Below are 12,884 nucleotides of genomic sequence, written 5' to 3'. Positions count from 1 at the left end.
ACAGCTGGTAATGCCTCAATCTGACTCACTGAAGAACGCACAAGAGAAGGAGAAAGGACTTTTCAAATGGTTCCTTTTATCTGCTGTTTTAACCTGCACTGCGAAACATGAGATTCCTGAAAAATGTGATGTCTGGTATTCTGCAGAAATAGATCTATCAGGAAAATAACGGTGCTGCTTTGAGAGGACGACGGGTTGGGCTCTGCGAGGTGCGGAGTGTTTCATCCCCTGCCTGGCGAGACCCCGGAGAACATGCCCAGGTTTAACGCTCTGCAGTGCGGCGGGGCGCCGGGCATGCGGTGGCACGCAGGTAGGACACGGAGCAACTCGCACCATCGGACCTCAGAGAGACGCACAGCTATAAACCAGTGATCTGCCAGGTTTGCTGTTCAAGATGTCCTGCATTTTCTTAAAAATACATTTGTCTTTGCATAATTGCCTTCCCAAATGATATCTTTCCTTTCATTATAGATTGTTAGCCTGCCTAGAAAAAAAAAAGAATAGTGATTTAGGCAAATGAGACTATCTCTGTTTAGACTCTGAATACATCCACGTGGTCCAGGATCAGGCCTCTGGCTGCAGCAGGACCAGGTGCTGCTCAGCTGCCCGGCGCTGAGCTAACAGGGCTCTTCTGCTGCTTGGGGGAGGTGGTCAGCTTCCTTCTCACCCAGAAATGCTCTTCGGGAAAAATAGAAAGCGATTTGCTATATGCATTGGTGAAACTTCAGCTGCACTGCCCGGGGGCGTTTCAGCAGTCAGCAAGTCTTACTAAACAGGTACAAAATGAGCACGGCCACTCGGGTTTCCAGGCATTTTAGGCATTGTGCTGCAGAAGAAATTTCAGCTTTGCTTTTCACCCCCTTACGAGCAGAGCTGACCTGAAAAATCACATCCGGACTTACAGCCTGGCCAGGTTGGCAGGCACAGACGGCTCTGCAGCGGCCACCCCAGCTCGCTGTGAAGCCGATCCTGGCTCTGCCAGAAAGTGGGGGGGGGGGGGGGGCGGGGGGGGACAGCGGAGCCAATGGCGCCTCAAAAGCCCAGACCGAAAATTGGCAGTAGGTCTCCAGAGAAGCTCAGTGCTGCTAATTTGGGGTGAGAAACGTCACGTCTTTCTGCCATAATAAATCCTGGTTGCGGAACTGCTGTTTGCCTGATCTGCGTGTCCTTGTCTTCCTACTGCCAAGAGTCTTAAGCCAGGTACTAGATACAGCCCGAAAAGGCAGAGTGACAAGCAGGGATGCAGGGGCAAGGTGAAGAGAGGTCTGTCAGTGCGATGTTACTAATATTTTACATATCTATTTGAAAATACATTAAAAAATCAAACATATCTAAGCCATCAGTCACTTCAGAAAATACTGAAATTAAGCCTTTGTTCTAAAAGTAGACAGTAGGACACCATCCCAGGATGGCAGGACTTTAGGAAGTGCACTAGAGAGGTCAGAAGAGGTAAATCTGTTTTCAGGTTGCCTTGAAACAATGACTTAAGTGCCCTTGAATGACCTGAGGAACGCGCTAATGTGAATGCGCTTGCTGGCGTCTTCTGGAAAATGCAGAGCCGTGACCTGGGCAAACAGAACTCTAAAATAAAAGGCGGTGAAGTATACATACAGATTGTAACAGACTTCAAACCAAGGTAAAGGTATGCATCAGAAAAAAAGATTGCCAAAAGCTGGACTTCACAGGATTCGGTGGACAGAGGTCCAGGCACAGGGATGTTTAGTTCTTGGGAATGAACGTGGTCGGTTGTATAAGACCAACCGTCACCCAAGATAAGGAGCTGGCATCAGATGAAGACCTTGATCCAGGTTCTCTGTGCAGCACTGATAGTCGGGAGCAGCAGCTGACTCCCTCCTGACATCAGCAGCACGGCGATCAATGCCAGGTAGTTTGTAAATTCGGTTCCACAAATCACTGTTACGAGAACACCGGGATGTTCAATGGAAAACAGCCACGAGAATCAGGAAGACCTTTTTTAAAAAGTTCATATTAGTAAGAAGCTTGTTTTCCACACCTGATTCCGTCTCAGAGCATTTTTCATACAATGTTCAACACTGAAACATAAGTTCAAAAACCGCACCAGGTTTGTATGTTCAGTCTTACATTCTGTTAGAAACAGCTGGAGAAAAAAAATACTTCATATTAGGAAAAAAAGAAATGAATCAAATACTTTATCACCAAGCCATTAAGATAATCTGGAAAGTTGTTGTTTTGGAACCATTAGAACGATCATGAAAATCTGCTGATAAAAGTGCACGGATGTAAGCCTTTAAAGACGGGTTAAATCACTAACCAGCGACTTCATCAGGCCTTTGTGTTGGTTAGATTGTTGCCTCACGTAGCAGCCCTGGCAAAGACAGCCAGTTCCAGGCACCACAGTTCACACACAGGTAAAATAAATAAGTGGTTAAATAAGTGTGTTCCGTACGCTCCTGCATGTCCCTAGTACATCTCTTGGATACTGGCGGCCTAGAAGCAAGCTTCACAACAGAGAGACACCAGTAAGCACATTCCAGCTCGCAGAACTGCTGCAGGTTAATTGACTCTTACAAATCAGGTACACAGGGAGAGGAAAATACTGTCCCAAGGCAGACGTGCCAATGTGACAAAATTAATGTGGAGCTTCTCATCTCCCTAATGGCTTCGGTAGTGACGCCCCTGAGAGAGAAAAGGTTTCAGAGGAGAGATGGTAACTCGGGTAGCAATCACTCACAGATGAAAATGCAAGGGTGGCCTGAGGGCCCAGCTCCCAGCAGGCAGTAGGAATTTGCCATGGCGATTTCTTTGTTCCCAGCCGCTCCCATTTTTACCCAGCAACCTGTTTAATATTAACCTCTGCTTCTGAGGCCCAGAGGGGGAAGTACCAGCAGCAAGCTCTCTGGGTCACTGCAGGCAGACAGGGCTGGAAAGTCAGCTAACGCCGCAGCAAGCAGAGGAGCGAGTTACACACAGCCCCCACAGGTTCCTACAAAAACTGTCTCCAGCAGTTCTTCAGGGCTTTCTCATCTCCCAGTCACCTACGCACTGTGGTCTTGTCACCCTAGCCCCTATACCATCATCAGCCATATATCCCATTGCAGAAACATGCCGGGAACAGCACGGCCAGCTTGCCTCTCAGGGGCTAGCCGGCATCAAACTGGCCCATTCTCTTCCTGGTTTAGCAAGCCTCAGTGGCTTTTCTAGTAGAGCAAAAGGTGGGGTTAGCCCTTGAAAATTGCTCATATAAGCTCTTATTTCCATTGTAATAAACCCAGAAGACAAATCCAAAACCTGGCATGTGCACAAGACTACAGGAGTGCCTTCAGAGAGCTGCTTGAGCAGCCCTGTTTCGTCTCGGAGACCTACAAGTTCATATTAGAAAGCTGAGCTAATTTCTAGGAAAACCAACAGGCTGGTTTTCCACTTGGTTTGAGGAGAAAAATGGCAAATCAAGCAACACACTCATACCCCCGACTTACCTGATGCGGCAGACTGAACTGGGTGCCCACTGTGTAAGATCATCTTGAGATGATCTTGATCTTTAGAGTTGGAAACTGAGTGACCAGCTTGATTACTAAATCATTTTGTCCCGTAGCATCCCAAAAATGTGATAGCCCAGATAGGTTTCTACAGTACTGCAGTCTTTCCAAATAGATTTAACTGAAAGTAAAATGATGTCATTATAATTTGTGTATATTTTTCAAAAATATAATTTTACCTACACATTTTATTTTCAATACATCTAGCTACCCATCCCCCCAGGAAGAAGATACCATTCACAAAATCTTCAGCATCCATTTATGGATGCAATCTGTCATTCCTGCAATTAAATTCCCTGCAGACCACATAGCAGAAGTCAGAGGCGGATTGTCTTTGTAACATAGCAAGCTGTGTTTGAAGTTTCCTTGAATGTATTTAGCTGAAAAGATTGGAAGGATGTAGAAAATAAGACGACATTCATTCCTGCCGAGTTAAACAAAAGTTGCAGGAAACTTCTTTTGAAAGGGACGAGTGTAAAGTGCAAATACTGCTTTAACAACCTGTGTTTTACAATTTTCTGATTAATGGACTGCAGTAAAATCAGTTCCCTGACACTGATTACTTCAGCAATACATTAGCAATTACTTTAGCTAGTTTTATTTTATGCATGTAAGCTGCATAGAATCATGTCTGTCTTTTATCCCATAAATCAATTCCTTCATGGGTAGCCATTTAACTTTGAACTCTGATATTTTCTGCAGAATAAAAAATCAAAACATGCATAATATCAGTGCATTAAATCTCAGAGTATCATGGCTTTTTTATGAGGGAACAAAGATTTATTAATTTCAAAGTCCTCGTTCAAAGCCACGGTAGAACTGCTAGAATATGTTGTCTTTATAGTAGGAGACTACGATAGTTTTTCTCGGTGAACGCAGCTTGTGTTCTCGGTGTAGTCAGGTGTCTGCATTGTACAGAGTATCACCACAACTGTCTTTAGACCTACAGCTTTCCTCGCTGGGGGGGCCGAGACCTCAGTAGAGCTCTTACCCTGAGAAGAAATAAATTAACAGCTGCATTTGGCCAAGTTGTGGGGGAGGCATGAATGTAATTCCTCCGCTTTTTAGGAATAAGTACAAAGGGGCTCAGTCTGCAGAGGCATTGTTTTAGTGAGCAATGAATTCACCAATTTAAAAAAAAAGTAACAGCCAAGGAATCTGAAAAATGAGAAAAGTCTTTTAAAGAGTGAGGGGAAAATCTGGCACCGTGTGAGCAAAAATAATCACAGAGGCTTTCCTCGCCCCGTCGTGAAATGGCCCCCTGCACCCCGGGCAGCAAGCGGTTGCAGAGCTCAGCTGTGCCTGTGGTTAATAATAAATGGGCTCTCTCAGCCAGGCGCGCCGGCCTGCGCACCCCCATGCTGCTGCCGGCCCCCCGCTCCTCCCGCCTTCTGCCAGGGCTGCCCAGGCACCGCTCCAGTACCCACCCAGCCTCCCTACGTGAGACGGACGCCCAGAGGTAAGAGACACGCCAGGCCATTGCTCCATGAGGTCGGATGCGCTGAATCGATCACGAGGGGAGGCGAGCAGGGACGGTTTGGAGGAGGGAGGAAAGCCAGTCTATGCTAGAGCTGCCTGAAACTTGCGCTAGAAATCTGCAAAGTTTTGTTACAAGGCGAAAGGTCGGACGGGTCTCACTGCAAAACTTGCCAAGCTTCAAAAATCTTTCAGCCAGCTCAGGCTGAGTGTTGGCTGAGTTTCCAGCGAACATCAGCTAATTCGTATTGGGTTTCAGGTGGTGACCAGCTGGTTTTTATCCACCGGCCAGCACAGCTTGGGCACTCCTGGCTGTTGTGCTTCAGAGTTTGGGGGGTTGTTAAAATTCAGAGCACAACTCGAGCAGCTCAACCAAACCTTGGCGTAACCTTGTTGGCTTAATGAATTTATTCCAAAGCTGACTTTGCCCCGGAGAGCGAGGGGTGTGTACACACACACACACACACACACACACAGCGATACCAGAACATTTGCATGAACTGCTCAGGCTGCTGGCTGCTAAGCTTAGCACTGCATAGGCAGAGGTTGTAAGCATGAAGTGAGAGCTTTTGGCACTTTTGTGTCATGATATGATTCCATAAACTTAATTAAGATTTTTGTCTTTTAAAGGATTTGGAAAGTGGAAAAAAGTCTTACAGTTTCGGTCAGGTGTGTATTGCTTCTTATGACAATGTCTGTCTTGATGGCTTGAGATGTCTAGCAGACCCGGTCCCTCTTTTCCTATGTTACACAGCCCAAGCTGTCCTGTATAGCTGAAGTCTTTAGATTTGGGCAAAAAAACCCTCTTCGTGGGTGTGAGATGGTTCTGTACAGCTGTCATGTCACACACTGTACTTACTGAGACCAGAGCCATGTTCTGCTAAATGTAACATGAACACAGTACTGTATTCTAATTAATTTACCATCTAAATTAACAATAGGTACAAAGGACTGAAGAAAGGAATCCTTTCCTCCTGGTGAAGGGGTGGGGAATAGAAAGGCTGGAGGGATATGGCCAAATGCCCAGGGAAAATATGTGAAGCAACCAGGCATTGAGTGAAACTGTCCTGAGGCCCAGACCAGACCAGACCAGACCAGACCAGTCTTTTAACCTTTACAACTCTCTCCCCCTCTTTCTCTGTTTGGAAAAGAATTTAATTAAAGTGAATAGGAGTTGCTAAGAGACCAGAGGAGTTCTGGAGTTTGTTGCCGGGGCTGAATTGCCACTTTGCTTCCAAGGAGCTGCACTAAGAAGGATGATGTAACGTGAGCCTACATAAAGCACTCTCGTCTCCAGGGAAAGCTGCTCTTTCCTTCTTGTCGTTACAGTCTGGTTTACCAGTTCTCAGCTCCTTTCTTTATTTTACTGAACTGCCTTTTTCCTCCTAGACACCGGGAAAAACCAGGCTCATCTCTTTATAGCATTCCTCTGCCTGCATCTGCCTTGTAGATTTCTCCTTGTGATCTTTCAGGTTGGAGGTGGCAGTGGCTGAGCCTGCAATTTGTCATGAGCAAGTAGCTTTGGAAATTAAAAGGTTGTCTACTTCTAAACTCTCTCTAGTTCATTACTCCTCATCCTTTCCTCTGCCCCACCAGGGTTTCAGCCCAGCATTGACAGTGGGCCAGGTGAACTCTTCCAACTCCATTTCTGCAGTTTAACATTTTGCTTTGACACCCTGGCTCATGCTTGAAACACCAGGAGTCTCCAGGCAATCTGCTGGGCAAGTGTTGTTTACCTTCCAAGATCAAGAGATGATATGTTTAGCTTCACACGGTCACATCATTGCTAAATTACTTCTTTCATTTTTACCTGACTTTTGTTAACTCAGGACCATCCATACGCGCAAGATGATTAGGAAGATAACCTATAGCCTGGGAAGACATGTGTGCACTGCGGCATGTGGGACCACCCAGGTGAGAAGATTTCTGCATGGTGAGTAGTGTATTCTGAAACAGTTCCTGTGTGGAAAACATTATCCTCATCTGAACACAGCAGGGGCTTTGCTGGCAGTGTTCTGGGAGCACAGCAAAGAGCAACAATAGTCTTGATGCACAATAGTCTTACAATATATTGAGTTACTATGGTATCCCTGGTGTTTCCACTCTTTTAAAACATATTCTTCGGGCACAGTTGCAGGGCTCAGTTCATTCACAGTAATGTTAATTTAAAGTAATGTTACTGGAGCCAATGACAACACAGCTGCAAAAATGGTGGCAGAGGAATACTCAGTGATGATGAGGAGGATTATAATTCATATTAACAGTAGAGATATTTTGCAAATATTTCACTTACGTAAAACACAGCTTTAGTCTTCATGAAGTTATTTGTGAATTCACCCCAAAGAACAGCTGAAGAGGGGGATAAATTTATTGTGATGATGACAATTTGCCTTTTATAAAGCAGCTCAGTAGTTACTGCAAATACGCACGCAAATAATTCACTTTTCTGTGTTTTTCCCCAGGTGCTTATGTCAGGATTCAGCCCTCCGTACAGGAAGCCCTGATAGAGGGGAGACCAGTTGTAGCCTTGGAAAGCACCATCATTACACATGGCATGGCCTATCCTCAGAATCTGAGGTGGTGGATTTTGATGTTCCTTGTTCAACAAAGTTGTAAGAACGTGGCATATAACTGGTGGATCAGTATCAGTATTCTTGGTCAAGCCAAACCCCTTGTAAGAGCAAATGGAAATGTCAGGTTGCTAGGCATGCAGAATATGAGCTCCGGTGTAAAACAATTGTATTTGGACTTTTAAGGACACATGTGGGGTACCTATTTACCTCCTTATCCAACACCTTAAATTTCTGGCTTCCTTTAAAATATGGCAGCAGATAATGTCACCACTTGCTCTAAGACAGAGCTACCACCCTTTTTGGCTGCATAGTTTGTACAGACATTGAAAACACTCTGCAGTTTCTTTTGGTATATCTTTTGTAATGCAAAAAGGATTGGAACACAACAGTGAAATCTGTTCTTTAGTGCCACTCAGAGCAGCTACTGAGAGAGCTGCTGGTCCCTCTTGCTCCCTTCTGTACCCTGCTTAGAAACCCCCCCACCTCTACCCTTTATTTATTGATGTTCAGTAGACTTGTGTTTCATTGAGCTACAGTGCCAGAAATCACTGCACTCTCCCCTCCATCCTTGCTTCCAGAAAGCACAGGAAGCTTTCAGTATTGATTTTCCATCTTGCTTTTTACCTGGCCATTCTTCTGCTTGACATTCTGTCTTAGAATGAAGCTCTAAAAACTCGGTTTTGGGGAGGAGGTAGTTTCAGTAGTTAAAGATTGCCTAGCGTATGTACAGATAGCTCAGAAAGGGAGAAGAAGCTGCTCTTAAAAAGGATAGTGTATGAATGATCAAGAATAAAATCTGTGAAGCTTAGAAAGACCTAGTCTGCAGCCCTAGAGTATCCTCAGGCTGCAGCTTTTTGGCACTGTTGTTACTCTATATCTAACTGCCTGTATTGTGAAAAATATACCCAGTCATTTGAGCAGGGTTTTTGAATTAACCTGGGGTTTCTGTGAAGGCCTATGATTTCAGAGAAATAACAGGCAATAGATACAGAAAGGTCCTATTTTGAGAAGACCCCTCTTTTCAGTAGTCTATTGCACAACCAGATTTGCCTGTAAATCAAGTGATTTTTCTCAAAAATGAAGCACAGAGCTCAGACATTGCTGTCCTGAAAATCAGAGCTCTGCACTTCTGCAAATTCAAGTGCAAAGACTTCTGCCATTAGGAAGATAGAAAAGAGGAACTGGACTTAGCTGAAACCATAAGAACTGTATAAAACTGGAAACTGGGAATGGTGGCCATCAAACATGGCAGTTTTCTTGTCTGATCGTTTGCCTCACTAATTTTGTGATTGTTGTCTTGTTTATCTTATTGTAGTATGGCCAGAGAGGTGGAAGAAATTGTAACAACAAATGGAGCAGTGCCAGCCACTGTAGGTATTTTAAGGGGTCGAATCCATGTGGGACTCACAGATGAGGAACTTGAGTTCTTGGCAAGCAGTAAAAATGTAGTTAAAGTGTCTCGGAGAGATCTTCCTTTCATCCTCAGCCAGGTATGGTATGCAGACTGTCTGTTGTGGTGTTTTCTATACAGCAATAGTATAGTGCTCTCCAGCTTCAAGCCAGGTGGCTTTTGAACCTCTTGAAAATATCACATAAAGTGGTATCTTAACGGTAAGTTCAAACACGGTCCTATCTAGGTCAAAATACAACAGAGTAAGGGAATAGCAGCCATGAAATAGGGCTCCTGAAAAGGCATTCTGGGTTGGCTGGCAAGCCATGAGCACTTGGCTAAGAATATTCGTATTGGCATGATAAGGCATCATCACATTACATGTAAGCTATGTGACACGCAGGCCATCCCGAGCTTAAGGTGACAGCTTAAGGTGACACTAACTGCCTGTGAAGCCGTCTGGTTGGAAAGCCCTGGAGAACAAAGGCCTTTGCTATCATCAGGGCAAGAACGGCTTACGTAGCAGGGACGATGATTCCTCTGCGTTTTTGCCTAATAGAATATTTGTATCAGAATTCCACTTTTCAGCTGGTGACAGCAGGCTGTTGTGACATTGCTGTGTGTCAGACCACAACCATAGCTGCCCGCATGCAGTATTCTCCGTGTCACCCTGGGTGCTGACTGTGACTGGTTGTCCCCTGACAGGGCTTGTCCGGTGGCACTACCGTGTCTGGAACAATGATTGCCGCACACAAAGCAGGAATCCCCGTGTTTGTGACGGGCGGCATAGGAGGTGTCCATCGGGGAGGAGAGAACAGTAAGAAAATCAATACATTCTATTTTTCTCTATGTTGCTACTGTTTTATTTAATTCCATCTTTTTCCTTTTTCCCAGTCTGTCCTGCAGTAACTGTCTGTTCAGAAGAGTAAAGTTATCATTCTTCTTGACCAGACTATGGTTGTTTTCTCCACGGTGCCTCCTTTCCAGAAGCTTCAAAATATTCCTCTTGAGCACTGGCCAGTTGTTAAGAGGGGAGTTTCTCTTTATCCTTTGCTTACCCGGGGTTATATGGGTATTGTTTGCTGGTGCAACAGGAGCTGACTGACCTCTCCCACTTTGTAATGGCTGGATAACCTGATACTGGCTACCGAGCACATTGTTGTTATCTACTGTCTCTCAGCTGAGGAGAAGGAGAGTCTCGCCACAAAAGAGCCTTAGGCCCTGGTCTGTGTTAGAGGTGCGTGCTCCTCTCTGGAAAATGGCCCAGCCTTGGCAGTGTAGTTTGTGACCTTTAAGTACATTCTCTCTTCTTAGCCATATATATTTCTAGCATAGCGTAAGTGCACTGCCCTGCTGGCTGCCATTCCTTTCAGAGGTGATGCGAATTCCAGACCAGGGAGTTTCCTGAGGTCAGCAAAGCTCCTATGGCACTTTTTTTGCCAGTGATGTCAATACCAAAATCAAAATCTACTTAAATTATATTCCATCTCCTTGAACTTTGTCCTTGCTGTATAACACCTTCTTTCTTTTCTACCAAATTTTTGCATGCTGTTTATCGATGTGGTCGAAGAGCCGAGAGATACAGTGCAAGGCTGCACCTCTGCCCTAAGCCGCGTGACTTCTTTTGTCAATATCTCTTTCAATCTCAACGACTAAAGGCATGATCTAAACCTGTATATTTGTTTGTGGATCTAAGTGGTTACAAAAGCAGGCAGTGGCATCCCAGGCAGCTATGGCTTTTTAAGAGGGCAGATCACATCAGCTTGGAGTACAACACAATCACCGACACAATGGCTGCTTGTCCCTTGACAGCTCTGGATGTGAGTGCTGACTTGACAGAGCTAGGACGAACTCCAGTTGCTGTTGTATCTGCAGGAGTCAAATCTATCCTTGATATTGGCAGGACACTGGAATATCTGGTAGGTAGCATGGGCTGCTGAGCCTGAAAGCAGATAATGTACTTTGTGTACAGAATGCTCAGTGGTGTTGGGGTAGGTACTAAGCCTAAGATTTTTAGAAATTACTATTGAGAGGACGTGAAGCCATATTTACAGTTCTTTAGTCCTGGGGCTATACAAGCACTGGGCTGCTCCCTAACATAAATCTATCCATGCCCAAGGGGCAGTTGCAGCAGCTGTTCCAACTGAGGCCAAAGGCACCCCTAGCTATGCCCTCTTTCTCTGGCCTTACACTTGCTTTTCTGGGACAATGCTCCAGAATTGATGGGTCAGGCAAGCTAGATCCATCAAACGCTAAAATAAAATCAGAATTAAAATGGGAATCAAGACGATTTTTCAGTAGAGTCACTTTTTAAGGTTTGGTAAGTTGGAAACCACCAGGGCCGGCACTTCAGGTGACAGCCAACACCAATACTTCTAAATCACAAACAGAACTCATTTATATTCCTGTCAGCTCATGACATATCTTCAGATCACAGGTTGTTACCTTGGCCTCAGTATTGCACTAATGACAGCTACATGGCTTTTGATCAGCTCCGAGCACAAGCAAAGGACGTGCATGTCTCGGGTGTCTCAGTAAGCCAGATTCTTTCTAACCAGTTACCATGTCTGGCTCTTTGCTTTGAAAAATGGTGATAGAACAGAATAGAATGGGATGTATAAAAATAACCAAACCCTGTGCTAAAGAAAGGCAGTTTCTAGCTGGGTAGAAGGAAGAAGTCCCATTCTTTGGTGGGTCCCCTTTCCCTCCACTGATTACCTGCTTGTCTCGTCTCCACTGCTGCAGGAGACTCAGGGAGTCTGTGTGGCTGCCTTTGGAGAGTCAAGGGAGTTCCCAGCCTTCTTCTCACGCCAGAGTGGCTTCCAGGCACCATATCACGTCCGGGATGAAGAGGAGGCAGCTGAACTCATTGGTGTGTTTCAGAAGGGAAAGGCTCATGTAGGGCCCTGGAAAAGAGGGACACAAAAATCACCTTGGATGAGGCACCTTCTTTTTTAACTTTGGAGAAGAGTTTGTCCCAAAAAACAAGCCCCCACCTCCCCCCTTCCTGCTTCAGTGCTTTGAAAATAAAGAAGCAGGGAAGTTCAGTCTTTACAGCAAGTTTTTTAGCTAGCTGCAGCCACCTTGGCATGCTCATACATGTTCTGTTCACACTGGTGAAGTGGAGGGAACACGTATGTTAATGTTTTTACAAAAACAGTTTCTGGGCCTTCAGAAGTGGAATCAGTTTTCTTTTAAAAAAAATATTCTTTGCCCCTTTTATTTTACAGACAGACTCAAAATAAATAGGCAGATGTAAATTGATTGGTAGCTGGAAAAGACCCTGTCCTTGGGTCAGCTAAGCTCCAGCACTGTGGGTTCCTTCACCCCATGCCCACTCTTCTCTATCCTTTTCCTTCAGCATTTAATTTATCCAAGGAGAACTGCTAACAATCTGCCTGTCCTCTCCCAGCCAGCGCTTTGGGGCTAGGCCTGAGCAGCGGGGTGCTGATAGCAGTGCCCTGTCCCCAGGAGCGAGCTGCCTCAGGCCAGGTCATCGAAGAGGCCATCCAGCAAGCTCTCAGCGAAGCCAGGTGAGAAGCAACCTAAGCCCTATCCTTTGCTCACCCGGTGGTCTTGGGGAAGTAAATGACTTCAGGGACACTGCTGCAGGGGCTGTAGCACAGCTTAACCTTGGGCACAGGTGAGCCCACAACATGCTTTCTACCATAGTTTTATCTAACCTGAAGCTTGTTCACAGGACATTTTATGGTATGTGGTTATGGAGATGAAGTATCTGCTAGCAGCAGTGCTTCTCCTCTGATGCTGTTTCAGCTCAGTCATAGAATCATTTAGGTTGGAAAAGACCTTTAAGATCATCAAGTCCAACCATTAACCTAGCACTGCCAAGTCCACCACTAAACCATCTCCCTAAGATACACATCTTTTAAATACCTCCAGGGATGGTGACTCAACCACTTCCCTGGG

The 12,884-nt window shown here is 45.3% G+C and overlaps 1 protein-coding gene across 1 annotated transcript in view; it reads left to right on the top strand.

Moving 5' to 3' along the window:
* The first annotated feature begins 4,941 nt into the window (after positions 1-4,941).
* The window catches only part of LOC103924408 (pseudouridine-metabolizing bifunctional protein C1861.05-like), a 25,503-nt gene continuing 17,560 nt past the window's right edge, over positions 4,942-12,884 (top strand). Inside the window, exons 1-8 of the mRNA XM_009332934.1 lie at positions 4,942-4,977; positions 6,824-6,927; positions 7,457-7,571; positions 8,883-9,057; positions 9,663-9,774; positions 10,770-10,876; positions 11,703-11,829; positions 12,370-12,490. Coding sequence (XP_009331209.1) covers positions 6,843-6,927; positions 7,457-7,571; positions 8,883-9,057; positions 9,663-9,774; positions 10,770-10,876; positions 11,703-11,829; positions 12,370-12,490 — 842 coding nt within the window. The 5' untranslated portion in view covers positions 4,942-4,977; positions 6,824-6,842. The remainder of the gene's footprint in view (positions 4,978-6,823; positions 6,928-7,456; positions 7,572-8,882; positions 9,058-9,662; positions 9,775-10,769; positions 10,877-11,702; positions 11,830-12,369; positions 12,491-12,884) is intronic.

Source organism: Pygoscelis adeliae, unplaced genomic scaffold, assembly GCF_000699105.1.
Source record: "Pygoscelis adeliae isolate BGI_AS28 unplaced genomic scaffold, ASM69910v1 Scaffold38, whole genome shotgun sequence".
NCBI classification, from domain to species: Eukaryota; Metazoa; Chordata; class Aves; order Sphenisciformes; family Spheniscidae; genus Pygoscelis; species Pygoscelis adeliae.
The sequence above is the reverse complement of the archived record's forward strand: the minus strand, read 5'-3'. Positions and strand labels throughout refer to the sequence as shown.